Genomic DNA, 16,440 nt, shown 5'->3' on the forward strand with positions numbered 1-16,440 from the left:
CCATAGACGGGCCTTCTGTGAGTGTGTAGTCCCCTATTCCCAGTCAATGTCGAGATAATTGAAGTCCCCCAATATGATGACTGATCCCAGTTTTGCCACTTTACCCAACGGTGATATAAATTCCAGCTCTACCTCCTCCCTTTGGTTGGGTGACCTATAGCAAACCCCCACAATTACTTTTCCCTTATTTTCGGCCCATGCTGTTCAACAACTTCAGTTCAGAGTCAGACCAGAGACCACTCTTAAACCTGAGACCCCCATCCAGCACTCTGAGCAGCACGGTGTGCACTGATTGCAGGCAGCAGCATTACAGGCCCCCTCTCTGACCTGACCATGACCATTTAGATGACTAAATGATTTTTTGTCGACTAAAATGTAAGATGTTTTAGTCGACTAAAATGTACTGGAGTTTTAGTCGACTAAATAAGACTAAAACACTTGTAGAAGACTAAAATGGGACTAAAACTAAATTAAAATTTGCTGCCAAAATTAACACTGTTTGGGAGAAAAGGACTTTGGGAGAAAAGGACTTTGGGAGAAAAGGACTTTGGGAGAAAAGGACTTTGGGAGAAAAGGACTTTGGGAGAAAAGGACTTTGGGAGAAAAGGACTTTGGGAGAAAAGGACTTTGGGAGAAAAGGACTTTGGGAGAAAAGGACTTTGGGAGAAAAGGACTTTGGGAGAAAAGGACTTTGGGAGAAAAGGACTTTGGGAGAAAAGGACTTTGGGAGAAATACAAAAATCCGGTTTTTTTTTTTTTTTTTTTTTTTTTATTTTTTAGCTGCTGTGCATGATCCCTTAGTGTCTAATGCTTATGCTTCAATGTCTGTGCAGTGTTGCAAACATGTAAGGTTACAACATTAAAGCCCTTTGGTAATTTTGCCTATGCATATTTGGTGCTGTCTATCCTGTACAGCAGTGTAAAAACTTACAATAATTTGATAACCATGTAAACGGGAAACCTATTTGTATTTCCCATGTGTATTTGCCTGACGTTTTGCATTCAAAACATTTTTATAATAAAACTTTCTTTTTTTTTTTCTTTTTTCCACTCCACCTTTTTGCATGTAGATAAAAGACACTGGTGCAAATCTAGCCATATGTCAGTGGGGTTTTGATGATGAAGCAAACCATTTACTGTTACAAAATGAGCTACCTGCAGTTCGTTGGGTTGGTGGGCCTGAAATCGAGGTAAGGGGTGTAATCTATACCTAAATTCAGCACTGAATTTGGAAAAGAACAATTTGTTATTTTTGATGTGTTTCCTTTCAGTTAATAGCGATTGCCACTGGAGGTCGTATTGTTCCACGATTCTGTGAATTAACAGCTGAGAAGCTTGGATTTGCTGGTATAGTTAAAGAAATCTCCTTTGGAACAACAAAAGATAGAATGCTTGTAATAGAACAATGTAAAAATTCAAGAGCTGTCACAATTTTCATCAGAGGAGGAAATAAGATGGTGAGTATAAAAGTTGCAGTTCCATGAGATTACTTTGGTTTTTTTTTTTTTTTTTTTTTTTTTTTACTGCTATTTTATTTACATACAGACTAGAACACAGTTCAATGTTTTACTGAACAAGGGTTTTTCTAACACATGGTTCGAACAGCGACCACATGTGGCAAAGCTTCCTGAAATGCTAGTTGACTGTGCAGATGTCAGTTGATTATGGAACTGCTGCATGGTGTCAATTTTTCCCTTTTTACTAATGTTACGTTTGAGCTAAAAGCATTATACCACACTGTCAAGACAAGTTTTGCAGGTTAACCACTTGCCGTCGCTGCACTGCCTATTTACGTCAGCAGTGTGGCAGCTACAGGCAAAATCATGTGAATAGGCGTCACTAGTTTCCCGGGGCCATGGGGAAGCTAGCTCCCTGCTGGGGCCTTTTGTCCTAGCTCTGTTTTAAGCATCTTAAAGGGAACCTTTTTTATTTTTTGTTGCTGCTGACTCCAGTTCCTGTGGAATGCCAGCTGGGTTTTGGACTGGCTATATGAGAGCCTTACGGTCTCCCAGTTTGTGCCAGCGATTGCTTGCTTGACCGTAGCTTCGCGCTGGGTCTCCATAGTGACTATAGTCCCACGGATGGGGACTGGCCTGCGGGTGAAACACCCCACTGGGACACACACACCTTGCCTGCCAGTGTCGCAGTGTGCCTCTTGGCCTACAGTGCCCTCACTGCGGTGCAGAGGCAGTTTTTCAGGATTGACACCCACCCTCAGCATCGTTGTCCGGTAAGTACAGTCCTCCCGTCTGGTTAGTGGGCCTGGGGCGGACGTTGGCTCCCCTAGGTGAGTAGGACTCTCGGGTACCCATACCTCCTACCACCCTCCTCCACTATGGGGGGTCACCGGGGACCTTCCCCTCCTACCCTGACCTTTGTCAGGGTAGGAGGGGAAGGTCCCAGGTACCAATTCCTCACCAGGAACGCTTTTGAGGGTTCTATTCGAACCGGGTTACCGTTCCACGGAAGGAGGGCAAATTGTGGTTAGTGGTGGCATTCTTGCATCAGACGGACCTGCTGGCCTTGATCGATATCAAGGATGCCTATCTCCATGTCCCTATTTGCCAGGGTCATCAACGATTCCTCCGCTTCGCGGTGGGCAAGGACCATTTTCAATGTGTGGTGTTGTCGTTTGGTCTCTCCTCTGCTCCCAGGGTCTTTACCAAGGTGTTAGCCCCTATCTTGGCTCTGCTACGTCATAGCATAGTCAATAGCGATTCTGGGGTACCTGGACGATCTTCTCCAAGCGGACTCATCTGTGACATTGGAACAGGATTTGGAGTTCACCAGTCACTCTGAAGCAGTTGGTTGGAATCTCAACCTTCAGAAATCTGCCCTGGTTCCAACAACCAGACTGGAGTATCTAGGGATGATCCTAGATTCAGCTTCGGCAAAAGTAGTTCTACCTCCTGTGAAGTTAGAAGTTATGGGAAGCGATTCGGTCGCTGCTGGCTTGCGACCTGGTGTCTCTCAGGTCCTTTATGCAGATGCTGGGCCTGATGGTGTCCTCCTTTGAGGCCGTACCAAATGGGAAAAGGATCCTCTATCCCTGGACAATCTGATTTGTTTGAGTCAGAGATCCAAGGACTGCTTGAATTGGTGGCTAAGCTCTCTGAATCTTCTCCACTCGAAATCCATCCTTCCAGTATTCTGGACGGTGGTGATGACAGATGCCTGTGTGTGACCAGTTGGGGGGGGGGGGGGGTGGTGTGGAGTGCTGGGCACCCTGAATGTTCAAGAGACCTGGACGGTGGAAGAGTCCAAGCTCCCGATCAACGTTCTGGAACAATCAAGTTGAGCCTGTTCCACTGGACGGATAATCTCAAGGGCTGCTCTGTCCAGGTCTAGTCCGACAATGCCATGGCATATGTCAATCATCAAGGGGGCACCAGGAGTGCCCTGGCGGCTCTGGAGGTAGCCGAAATCCTGTGCTGGGCAGAGGACTACATCCCAGCCCTATCCGCCGTGTACATTCCCGGCGTAGACAATTGGCAGGCGGACTATCTCAGTCGCCAAACCCCAGCTGTGTCTCCGGTGGGGGACCCGGATGTGGACCTGTTCGCCTCCAGACAAAACAGGAAAGTTTTTTTTTTTTTTTTTTAAAGTTTGTGGCTCGGTCCAGAGATCCTCTGGCCAATGCAGTAGACGCCCTGGAGCCATTACGGGCAAATTTATGCGTTTCCTCCGCTAAAACTTTATCTCGACTGCTACGCAGGGTCGAGTTGGAGGGGATTCTGGTGGCTCCAGTTTGGCCCCCGGAGATCCTGGTACACTGACGTGATTCGGCTGAAGGTCGCAGGTCCGTGGACACTTCCTCTGCGGGAAGATCTATCTCCGGGTCCGATCTTTCATCCTGCTTTACAGTTGCTGGCTTTAATGGTTTGGCTGTTGAGAGCAAGGTGTTAAAGGACAAGGGCCTGTCCGATTCTGTGATCCGTACCTTACTCAAGGCTTGGGAAGTCCACTTCTCTGAAGATTTATTATCGTACGTGGAAAGCGTACATTGCTTGGTGCGAATAGCTGAAGCTGTTACCTCCTTGGGACCTTTAATTTTGTTCTATCGGTTCTTCAGAAATCTCCTTTCGAGAACATAAGACACATTTCCTTGCTCGCCTTGTCGCAGATAGTTGCGCGCAGGGTTTCTGAACTAGCAGCGCTATCTTGCCGCTCTCCTTATCTGGTAAAGGATAAGGTAGTGTTACGGCCTAATCTGTTTCTTCCTAAGGTGGTTTTTAGACTTCCATCTGAAGAAAGACATAGTTCTTCTGTGACTCTGTCCGAAACCTTTACAACCGAAGGACATTGCCTTGCGTTGCTTGGATGTGGTTCGGGCGATACAGATGTATCTGGAGACTGAGGTCCTTTTGTGAGTCAGACTCCGTTTGTGAATACGGATGGTCCCTGTAGGGATCAGGCTGTGCCTGTGGCGATCATCTCTCGATGGATCAGACAGATGGTTGTGAAGGCGTATTCTCTTAAGAACAAGGTTCCTCCTTTCCCTGTCACGGCTCATTCTACACGGGAGTTGAGTGCTTCTTGGGCTTTCCGCCATCAGGTGTCAGTGATGCAGGTTTGCAAGGCAGCCACTTGGTCGTCTGAAAATACGTATACCAAGTTTTACAGAGTGGATGTGTTGGCATCCTCAGATGCGTCCTTTGGCCGCAAGGTTTAGCAGACTGCCATTTAAGGAGAAGCCTACTTTTCCTTCACCTTCATGGTTTTTTTTTTTTACAATTTGAGCCCCAGGTGTTTGTTGGGCTCCATGTTGTTTTATATAGTTGGCTATGTTAGCTGTGGGAATTGCATTCTTTTTTAAGTTTGTCCTTTTTCCACCCCTCAGTGGTTACTGATATTTTGGACGTCCTATCCGTTTGATTTAAAGCAGCAGCTACGTCCGTGGACGAAAGAGAAAATGGGAGTTTTTACTTACGACGGATTTAGCTACCATCCCTCTTTTCTCTGAAGAGTTGGGTTTTGGTTATTATTCACTGCTTGCAAATAAAACTGAAGATTCAATCAACGGTGAGGCCAGGGGTAATAACCCAGGGACCCCCGCTCCCCTTGGCGTGTCAAAGCTTTAGGCTCTACCTGGTCACACCTAGTGGGAGGAGCTTATTACCCATCCGTCAATGTTTTAAAGCAGCAGCTACATCCGTCGGACTCAGAGAAATGGATTTTACGGTAAGTAAAAATCCCATTTTTTGCTACTTGCAATATGGAGTCCCGAACTGTGCAATCACACTCAGACCCACTCTTTGCGACTCCCAGACAGTCCAGATCGCAGTAGCTGGCCACGATTTCAGCAGCCCTGGAAAGCCCTGGCGACTAAAGTTATTTTAGTCATGTAAAAGGTCAATAGCCAAAAATGGTCGCTGCCTTCTCCATCTATGGAAGAGTCCTCTGAATCAGAGACTGATGTGGTCGCCCCTGACGCTCCCTTACCTGAGGGGTCGCTGTCCTCGCAGTCAGATGGTGATGAGGACCTGTCCTCTTCAGCTGCAGCGCGGGGAACGCGCTTTAGTGGAATCCCTGATTATTTCAGTATGGGATACTTTAAAATTGGCTGAGCCCACGCCGGCAGGGACGCGGGTGGCTTTTGGCTCCCAGAAGTCTTCAAAGACTGACAGTTTTCCCTTGTCCTGACACACTTTATGGTATTGTGAATGACCAATGGCGGCACGTTAAGCACGTGTTAGTGGTGCCTTTAATCGCCGGTACTCTTTTGCTAAAAAGGTCTCCAACCTTTGGATGGTGCCACCTAAACAAATCTACCCTTGTGCCTGTGGAGGATTCCCTGGTCTTTACGTATCTAGTGGACAGGCGGGTGGAATCCCTTTCCCGCCATCTTCACGTGCTGGCGGGTTCCATTTTTAAACCAGTTTTTGAGTCTGTGCTAGTCTGACGGTGATGGAATAGATTAGGGGTTTGCGGGAGACTTTGGACCCAGAGACTGTTGGACCAGGTGATGCAGGCGCTGGTGTTCCTGTGTGATGCGTCTATGGATGCAGCTCCCCTGGTGGCCAGGGTTTCGGCCGTGGGCATTGTTTTTAAGACGCATGGTTTGGCTGAAGAGCTGGTCGTCTGGCCAAGCTTCTAAAAAAGCCCTAGCTGATCTCCCCTTTCTGGGAGAGCATTTGGCGACTCATTGGATGAGTTGATCAAGGGCCTGACTGGCGGGAAGAGTGCTCTTCTTCTTCTTCTTCCTCAATCCTCTAAGGGTAAGACACCCTGTACTAAACAAGGTCCCTCCTTTTCTGCTTTTTTTGTCCCTACGGGGCGCAAGAAAAAGGTGAGCCGTCCAGAGCTTCTGGAGGAGCTAAAAAGCTCAAGGCCAGTCAGTCCGCTGCTGCTAAGTCCTCTTCAGCATGAAGGGACACCCTCACCCATCTCAATTAGGGGGGGGGGGGGTTCAGCTGCGCTTCTTTTAGAAACCCTGGACTGCCTTAATTCAGGATGATTGGGTTCGCAAACTGGTTTGCTCCGGGTACAAGATCGAATTCTGGTCACGGAGACAGGTTCTTTCAGTCAAATCTTCACCTGTCTCCGGAGCGTTTGAAAGATTTGCAGGAGGCTGTGCGAGATCTCCTGGCTCAAGGGGTGATTGTGCCGGTTCCTCCGCAGGAACGCTCTCAAGGTTTCTATTCAAACCTGTTCACGGTGCCCAGAAAGGAGGGCAAGGTGCGTCCAATCCTGGACCTCAAGGCTCTGAACCACTTTGTGCGGGTGCAGAAGTTTTGAATGGAGTCTATTCGGTCAGTGGTGGCATCATTTAATCCAGGGGATTTTCTAGCCTCCATCGATCTTCAAGATGTGTATCTATCTCCACATCCCCATATTCGAGGGACATCAGCGATTCGTCTGCTTTGTGGTGGCAGAGGAGCACTTTCAATTTGTGGCGTTACCCTTTGGTCTCCCCTCAGCTCAGAGAGTGTTTACCGAGGTCCTAGCCCCTGTGCTGGCCTTGTTTCAACGAGGTATCTCCATTGTGGGATATCTGGACAATCTCCTGTTGCGAGCAGTCTCCAATTAAGATCTGCTGGACAAAGTCTCTATCACCATTCAGACCCTTCAGGAATTCGGGTGGACGATCAATTTAAATCTGCCCTGACGCCGTCCGTGCAGGTAATTTATCTGGGGTAATCCTTGACTCTGCTCTGGCGAGGGTCTTCCTTCCCTTGGACAAGCCTCAGATGTTGCAAAGCGCGGTCTGGTTGCTGATGGAGACCGATCAGGCCTCCTTGCGGGCCTGCATGAGGGCTCTGGGTCTTGATGGTTTCGACCTTCAAAGCAGTCCCGTTTGCTTAGTCTCACACGAGACAGATGCAGAAAGATTCTGACGAAATGGAACATGGTCGTTGGACCTGAATATTAGATTGAGCCATTTGACGAAGTTGGCTCTCTTGGTGGGTCCAGTCACTTGTTCTGTGCCAGGGCAAGTCCTTCCTGATGTTTTTTTGGACGTCGGGCACCAGGGATGGCAGCCTGTCAGGCTGGGATGGAGTGCTGGGAAAGCTCTTTCCCCCGGGTACTTGGACGACGGAAGAGTCTTCCTTGCCAATCAATATTCTGGAGCTGATAGCGATTATGCTCTGCCTGCTTCACTGGATGATCTGCTACGCGGCTCTGGTCCAGTCGACAATGCCACGGCTGTGGCTTACATCAATCAAGGGGGCACCAGGAGTGCCCTGGCAGCAAAGGAGGTGGCCGAAATTCTAGTGTGGGCGGAAAACAATGTTCTGACTCTATCCGCAGTCCACATCCCGGGTGCGGAGAGTTGGCAGGTGGATTACCTGAGTCGTCCGGTGTTGGATTAATTGGAATGGTCCCTTCATCTGGAGGGGTTTCAACTCCTGTGTGCCCGGTGGGGGACCTGGAAGGTGGATCGGTTTGTGTCTCGCCTCAACAGGATAGTTCAGAGTGTTGTGGCCAGGTCCCGGGATCCTCTGGCCGACACCAGACGCTCTGGTGGCTCCTTGGAGTCAGTATCGCCTGTTCTATGCCTTCCCTCCGCTCGTTCTCCTGCTGAGGTTTCTTTGCCCAGTGGCATTGGAAGGCATTCCGGTCGTTGTGGTTGTACCAGACTGGCCTTGGAGGTCCTGGTACGCCGAGCTGGTGAAAATATGCGTGGATCCTCCATGGCGTCTTCCTCTGCGGGAAGATCTACTATCTCAAGGACGCTGGTTTAACGGCTTGGCTGTTGAAAGCAAGGTTTTGAGGTATAGAGGGCTCTTGATTTGGTGATTCCTACCCTTTTGACCTCTAGGAAGATCTATCCTAATACAAGGAAATCGTACATTTCATGGTGTGAATTGATGCGGCTGCACCCTCGCTTTTTCTCTGTAGCTAGGGTTTTGGCCTTCTTACAACAGGGGTTGAGCAGCGCTTGTCGTTGGGCACTATAAAGGGCCGGGTGTCGGCCTTGGCTATTTACTTAACATCCATTGGCTACTCAATCTGATATGCACTTTTATTCGGGGGTTGCGTCATCTGGCTCCTCAGAGGAGATCCCTGTTACCTGGGATCTAAATCTGGTTTTGTCTGTTCAAGAGCCTCCTTTTGAGAATTGGGGAGATTTGTCTACTTTCTTTGTCCCAGAAAGTTTCCTTCCTAGTGGCTATCACTTCCGCTCACAGTCTGAGTTGGTGGCGCTGTACTGTCGTTCCCCTTATTTGGTGGTCCTCCGACCTAATCCGTCTTTTCTTCATAAGGCGGTGTCGGATTTTCACCTAAAATGAAGACCTCGTGTTGCCTTCCTTATGTCCTAAGCCTAAACCATGGAGACATGGTTTAATGAAAGAAATGACTGGGACATAACCATACCAGGGTACTCTTTTTATACAGAAGAGACAGAGAAGGCAAGAAAGGAGGAGTGGCCCTGTATGTGAAAGATAGCATTAAATCTAACCTAATACAAGTTGGTGAGGCCAACATAGTCAGTTTGGGTTACGTTGCAGTTTGCTAATCATGCAGTAACTCATGTAGGTGTGATATATAGACCACCTGGTCAAGTTAAAGAACTAGATGATCTACTAGTTGAAGAAATTGCTAAAATGACAATGAAAGGAGAAGTTATCATTATGGGAGATTTCAATATTCCAGATATAAACTGGAAAACCAAAATAGCAAGTTCTACCAGGAGTACAGATATTCTAAATTCCCTACTGGGGTTGTCATTGCAACAAGTGGTTGAGGAGCCAACCCGGAGGGAGGCCATTTTGGATTTGGTATTCACAAATGGGGATTCGGTATATGATGTCATTGTAGGCGAAACCTTGGGATCTAGTGATCACCAGTCAGTGTGGTTTAATAAAAGAACTGTGAAAGAGTCACACCACACAAAAACAAAAGTTTTAGATTTTAGAAAAAAAGACTTTTCAAAAATGAAATTAGTCATAAATGAGTCCTTATCAGACTGGAACGGATTACATGGAGTGCAGGAGAAATGGGACTACTTAAAAGGTGCATTATTGAAGGCAACAGAAAATTGCATTAGACTTGTCAGTAAAAGCAAAAAAAGGAAGAGACCACTGTGGTACTCAGCAGAAGTGGCCCAAATCATTAAAAATAAAAAGCTAGCATTTTGTAATTATAAAAAAACCCAGAGCAATGAAGATAAGGAAATCTACAAGATTAGGCAGAAAGAGGCCAAGCAAGTTAGAAGAACTTCTAAAGCGCAGGCAGAAGAAAAACTAGCTCAGTCTATGAAAAAGGGGGATAAGACATTCTTCAGATATATAAATGAAAAAAGGAAATTAAAACAAGGTATAACTAAATTAAAAACAAAGGACAGAAGGTATGTAGAAGAGAATAAAGGGCTAGCCGACTGCCTTAATGAATACTTCTGTTCAGTTTTTACAGAAGAAAAAGGACCTCCACTTTAAATGGATGACTAATGAATCGTTTGATGCATGTGTCTTTACAGAGGAAGACGTTCTAAGATTGCTGTCTAAAGTGAAGACAAATAAGTCACAGGGTCCTGATGAGATACACCCAAAATTATTAAGAGCTTAGTGGTGAGCTGGCAAAACCATTAACAGATTTATTTAACCAATCATTAGTAACAGGAGTCGTCCCGGAAGATTGGAAATTGGCAAATGTCGTGCCCATTCACAAGAAAGGTAGTAGGGAGGAATCTAGCAACTATAGACCAGTGAGTCTGACATCAATAGTAGGCAAATTAATGGCATCCCTATTAAAGGATAGGATTGTGGAACATCTTAAATCCCATGGATTGCAAGATGAAAAACGTGGGTTTACTTCAGGGAGATCATGTCAAACAAATCTTATAGATTTTTTTGACTGGGTGACTAAAATAATAGACGGTGGAGGTGCAGTAGACATTGCATATCTAGATTTTAGTAAGGCTTTTGACACTGTCCCACATAGAAGACTTATCAATAAACTGCAGTCATTGAGCATGGACTCCCATGTTGAGTGGATTAGGCAGTGGCTGAGTGACAGACAACAGAGGGTTGTAGTCAATGGAGAACATTCAGAACAAGGTCATGTTACCAGTGGGGTACCTCAGGGATCTGTACTGGGACCAATTTTGTTTAATATCTTCATAAGTGATATTGCAAAAGGCCTCGATGGTAAGGTTTGTCTTTTTGCTGATGACACAAAGATATGTAACAGGGTTGATGTTCCTGGAGGGAAACGCCAAATGGAAAAGGATTTAGGAAAACTAGAAGAATGGTCAGAACTCTGGCAACTGAAATTTAATGTGGATAAGTGCAAGATAATGCACCTGGGGCGTAAAAACCCAAGGGCAGAATATAGAATATTTGACACAGTCCTGACCTCAGTATCTGAGGAAAGGGATTTAGGAGTAATTATTTCAGAAGACTTAAAGGTGGGAAGACAATGTAATAGAGCAGCACGAAATGCCAGCAGAATGCTTGGATGTATAGGGAGAGGTATAAGCAGTAGAAAGAGAGAAGTGTTTATGCCGCTGTACAGAACACTGGTGAGACCTCATTTGGAGTATTGTGCGCAGTACTGGAGGCCATATCTCCAGAAGGATATAGATACTCTAGAGAGAGTTCAGAGAAGAGCTACTAAACTAGTACATGGATTGCAGGAAAAAACTTACCAGGAAAGGTTAAAGGACCTTAACATGTATAGCTTGGAAGAAAGAAGAGACAGAGGGGATATGATAGAAACGTTTAAATACATAAAGGGAATCCACTCGGTAAAGGAGGAGAGCATATTTAAAAGAAGAAAAACTACCACAAGAGGACACAGTTTTAAATTAGAGGGGCAAAGGTTTAAAAGTAATATGAGGAAGTATTACTTTACTGAGAGAGTAGTGGATGCATGGAATAACCTTCCTGCAGAAGTGGTAGCTGCAAATACAGTGAAGGAGTTTAAGCATGCATGGGATAGGCATAAGGCTATCCTTCATATAAGATAGGGCCAGGGACTATTCATAGGATTCAGATATATTGGGCAGACTAGATGGGTCAAATGGTTCTTATCTGCCGACACCTTTAAACATCCCAAGGAAGTTGCTTTGCCCTCTGGATGTGTTTCGGGCGATAAGGGTTTATCTGACTGTTACTGAGTCATTCAGGTAGTCAGACTTTGTCCTTCTGGACAGTCCTCTCAAAGGTTTTGCTGCATCCGCTACGGCCATTTGGAGATGAATCAGGCAGACGTTTGTTCAGGATTATTCTATCAAGGGTCAGGTTCCTCCTTACCCTGTGAAGGTGCATTCTACTAGAGCGCGGAGTGCCTTGTGGGCTTTTTGCCACCTAGGCCCTGTTATACAAGTTTCTAAGGCAGCAACTTGGTCGTCTGTGCACACCTTTACAAAGTTTTACAAGGTGGATTTGTTGGCATCTTTGGATGCCTCTTTTGGCCGCAAGGTTTGGCAGACTGCGGTTTTAAGAGATTTTTTTTGTTATTCTCTTAGGGTTTTTTTTGCTGGGTGAGCGCCTGTTGTCTGGTTGAGCTCCATATTGCCCGGTTGGCTAGGTTTAGCCTCTTGGAGTAGACGTTACTGTCTGGTTGCGTTTTCCCACCCCTCATGCCTATACTGCTTTGGGACCTCCCACTCAGCTCATGAAGATGAGGCTGCATCTTTCGATGAACGATAGAGAAAATACGATTTTTGTAAGACCTTACCGTAAAAACGTTTTCTCTGATGTCCATCGACCCCTCTGATTGGGGATGGTCATTTTCTTCACTGCTTGCAACTAAACTGATTTGCTGGGCTGTGGCAGTGGGGGTTATGCCTGGAGGAACAGCCCCGTGGGCGTGGATATGTTAAAAGCTTTGTACAAATGTACTGCCTAGACTACTCCTGCATTTGGCAGCATAACCCACTCAGCTTATGAAGATGAGGCTGTGTCTGTTGATGGACATCAGAGAAAAAGATTTTACGGTAAGATCTTACAAAAATCGTATTTCTCAGCTGCGTGATGCAATCTGTTAAAACGGAAAACCTTAACCACTTTACCGCTGAGTACTGGAATAGTACTGCGGCAAAGTGGCTCGTTCCCGTCTGACGACGTAGACCTACGTCGCCAGACTCCTCCCCTGTAGGCGGCGCTCCCGCTGTTTTCATTCACAGCGGGAGTCGGGCCAGGGGGCTCTGCTCTGCCCTGATCGTCGGGGATCTAGTGTGGAGATCCGCCCGCCTGTGTAAACACAAGCGGGCGGATCTCCTCAGTGACAGGGAGTGACAGATCGGAGTGTTCAGCATAGTTGGACATACGATCTGTCCCTGTCTCACACAATCACCTCCCCCCCCACACGTCAGTAAGCACCAGGCATACATTAACCCCTCCCTCTCCAATAAAGTTAACCCCTTCCCTGCCAGTGTCATTTTTACAGTAACATTGCATATTTATAGCACTGATTACTGCAGTAATGTCACGGTTACCCCCAAAAGTGTCAAAAATGTCAGTCAAGGGTCCGATCTGTCCGGCGGCAATGTCGCAGTCCCGCAAAAAAAATCGCAGATCGCTGCCATTACTCGTTAAAAAAAAAAAACACCAAAAATTCCATAAATCTTTCCCTTTGTTAGTAAACGCAATAACTTTTGCGCAAACCAATCAAAATACGCTTATTGTGATTTTTTTTTTTTTTTTACCAAACATGGGTAGCAGAAAACAAATTGGCCAAAAATTTTAAAAAAAATTGTTTTTTACATCTTTTTATGGGGGAATTTCATATAAAAAAATGTGAAAAATATTATTTTTTCAAAATAAACGCTCTTTGTTTATAGCGCAAAAAGTAAAAATCGCACAGGTGATCAAATACCTCCAAAAGAAAGCTCTGTTTGTGGGAAAAAAAAGGACGTCAATTTCGTTTGGGTACGGCGTCGCACGACCGCGCAATTGTCAGTTAAAGTCGCACAGCGCCGAATCGCAAAAAGTGGCCCAGACGTAAGACAGCAAAATGCCCTAGTGGTAAAGTGGTTAAATCGGGCTGTCTATGCTTCAAATCAAACTTCAGCGTCTAAAACAACCACCAGTTTCGCTAATAAACGATTTGCCAGCAAAAAACAATTCCAGCACATACACAATCCGATTGTTATACTAAAACGTGGTATTTGCGGCCAAAACCAACACCGACTCATATAATATATTGCTAGCCTATCAAACGAAACTGATATTACAAAAGAAATGCTGAAAAGGAAGCGTTAACACATATATCACAACCCCATATATAACCCTTTTAGGTTGTGTTAACTGGGAACCTTGTAGAGGACTACTGTATTAGGTTTATCCCCAGCCACAAATATTAATACAAAATACCCCTTTGTTATACAAAAGTGTGAAAGCTGCAAAAAGAAGGTCCTTTTGCTATGTGTTTTTGCTATAATGGGTTTCTAACTTCCACGCAAAGAAAGTAAGCTTTAGTCTAAAGCAACAAAACTCCACAAACTGAAATAAAAGGTTGCCACAAACGGCCGGCCTTTGTTGCACTAGACCTGGCTCACTCCCCTTTTTTTTTCCCGCTGTGACGTTAGAAACCTGTCAGAACTTACTGTGGTGGAAATGAATGGGATTTGAAGCATAGACATTCGCTCGGTGCGCATTTGCGTATATTAACCACTTGCCGACCGCCGCACGACTATTTACTGCGGCGGTCAGCCCCTCACAGGCAAAGCGACATAGGTCTACGTCGCTAGCCTGTGAGGCTCTAGGGAGCGAGCGCGCGCTGCCAGAGGCGCGCTCGCTCACGGACCCCCCGTGTGTGCCTGGCGGACCCGATGTCTGCTGGGCACTCGCGATTGTCCGTTACAGCGGGAGAAAGGCAGGCGGCTAATGTAAACACAGCCGCCTGTCATTCTCCCCTGTGTAAGAATGGAGATCATACGGTTCTGCTATATAGGACCGACCGTTGATCTCTGTTCTTACACCTCAAGCCACATCCAATCACAGTTAGAAGCACGCCCCTAGGGACACACTTAACCCCTCCTTCTCAAATAAAGTTAACTCCTTCCCTGCCAGTGTCATTTTTACAGTAACAGTGCATATGTATAGCACTGATTACTGTAGTAATGTCTCTGGTAACCCCAAAAGTGTCAAAAATGTCAGTCAGTGGTCTGATCTGTCCGCCGCAATGTCGCAGTCCCGCAAAAAAAAAAAAAACGCAGATCGCTGCCATTAATCGTTAAACAACAAAAATGACAAAAATCTATCCCTTAGTAAACGCAATAACTTTTCTTTCTTTTTTTTTTTTTTTTTTTTTTACCAAACATATGTAGCATAAAACAAATTGGCCTAAAATGTTAAAACATTTTGATTTTTACTTTTTTTTTTGGTTGGAATTTCATATACAAAAATGTGAAAAATATTGTTTTTGCAAAATTGACACTTTTTTTGTTTATAGCGCATGATCAAAAAATCGCACAGGTGATCAAATACCACCAAAGGAAAGCTCTGTTGGGAATAAAAGGACGTCAAATTCGTTTAAGTACAGCGTCGCACAACTGCGCAATTGTCCGTTAAAGTAACGCAGTGCCGAATCGCAAAATAGGCCCTGGTCAGGAAGGGGGTAAAATCTTCCGCGGCTTAAGTGGTTAATACGCGCCAAGCGCCATTACTCCCATGTACTGAAAAGTACAATGTACAGCTCTTTTGTATAAAGATATCCTAGTGTGTTCAGCGACAGAGAGAAACAGGCAAGAAGCTGTGTCACAGTTGGATGTCCATAGAAGCAGTCCCCCCAACACAGGACTCTTGTTTGGTTGTGTTGACTCCCCCTCCCCCTGTAAACCCCTTTTTGCCTGAGCATAAACAATCAGACATGTATATTTTCAAAAGTACAGTACAATCGAAATGGGAGTTTATGTAAATGAACCAACTGAACTGCGTGCATGCGTTTCCAGCTGTTCTGTGAAATGAACCATGCACTATTGCTAAAATGGCTACCAAACACTATACAATGGAAAGTGGATTCTCGTGAACAGGGCCATGCCAGTACATACGCATGCACTCCCGTCTTAACCTGTTAAGAGTGAATCCTATAAAATATAATGTTCATAAAAGCCATATTTGATAATGATTATGCTATTGCTCCAGTAAATGAGACTATATCTGCAAAGGAAAATAGCAGCAGTATTTCAATCTTGCAGATCACGCATAATAGAAAGCTACCAGCCATTATTCCAGCAAAATGGCAGATATTTATTAAAACAATAATAATTCCACATCACAAACATATCTCTGTAAGTGAATACCGGGGCCTCGGCTGGCTGATATACACTTGCGCACTGCCATTGATCCGCACCGACGCTTGCTCGTTCGACATCGGCTCAGAGTGCCGGCAAGTAGCGTGCAGTCTCCATTTAATGGAAGGTTTCCACAACTGCATGTCTTTCCTCAATGTTATTCACTGTGCATAGCGATTACCGGTAAACCAACACTGAGAGCAATAATGGCAATTTAACTAAAAACACTTCCTGAAAAATGTCTGCACAAATATGAACGTTTCCACAACAGCTGTAGGTACAAACTTTAGAAAACGAAGCCCACAAAGTCCTTTTCACAATTCTTTAGAGTGGGGAGTTATCTGTTGAAGTTTGCCTCTCTGGGTCACAGACCTCCCAGACCCTTATGAGTTTAATCTGCAGTCAATAAAAAACAAACAAAAAAAAAACAGATTCAAACCATACCTCCCCACTATTTTCTTTTCATAAAGCAGCCAACAGCTACCCAAACAGTAAGATTAGCAGCCTGACTTGAACCATCTTTTTGCCTTGGGGTTGTCATTGCAGGCCTTCTAGAAGATTGGTTCAAAGGACTCTTCAAACCTGTTCATGGTACCAAAACCCAGTTGGGAGTGTTCCTCCTACTCTTTAACATCCCTAGTCCAGTACCTCCTTGTTCAGTTTATCCAAGGAATCCACATTCAGTAATTGTCTGTGACCAGGGAAAAACTTTGCATCAGTAGATATTCAACATGCCTACACATTTCCATATACCC

The 16,440-nt window shown here is 45.4% G+C and overlaps 1 protein-coding gene across 1 annotated transcript in view; it reads left to right on the plus strand.

Annotated features, from left to right (window-relative positions):
* Positions 1-16,440, plus strand: part of CCT5 (chaperonin containing TCP1 subunit 5) — a 162,419-nt gene that overhangs the window by 109,319 nt on the left and 36,660 nt on the right. Inside the window, exons 7-8 of the mRNA XM_082259656.1 lie at positions 1,071-1,190; positions 1,272-1,457. Coding sequence (XP_082115782.1) covers positions 1,071-1,190; positions 1,272-1,457 — 306 coding nt within the window. The remainder of the gene's footprint in view (positions 1-1,070; positions 1,191-1,271; positions 1,458-16,440) is intronic.

This window comes from Pelophylax lessonae (assembly GCF_965119305.1).
Source record: "Pelophylax lessonae genome assembly, chromosome: 5".
Lineage (NCBI taxonomy): Eukaryota > Metazoa > Chordata > Amphibia > Anura > Ranidae > Pelophylax > Pelophylax lessonae.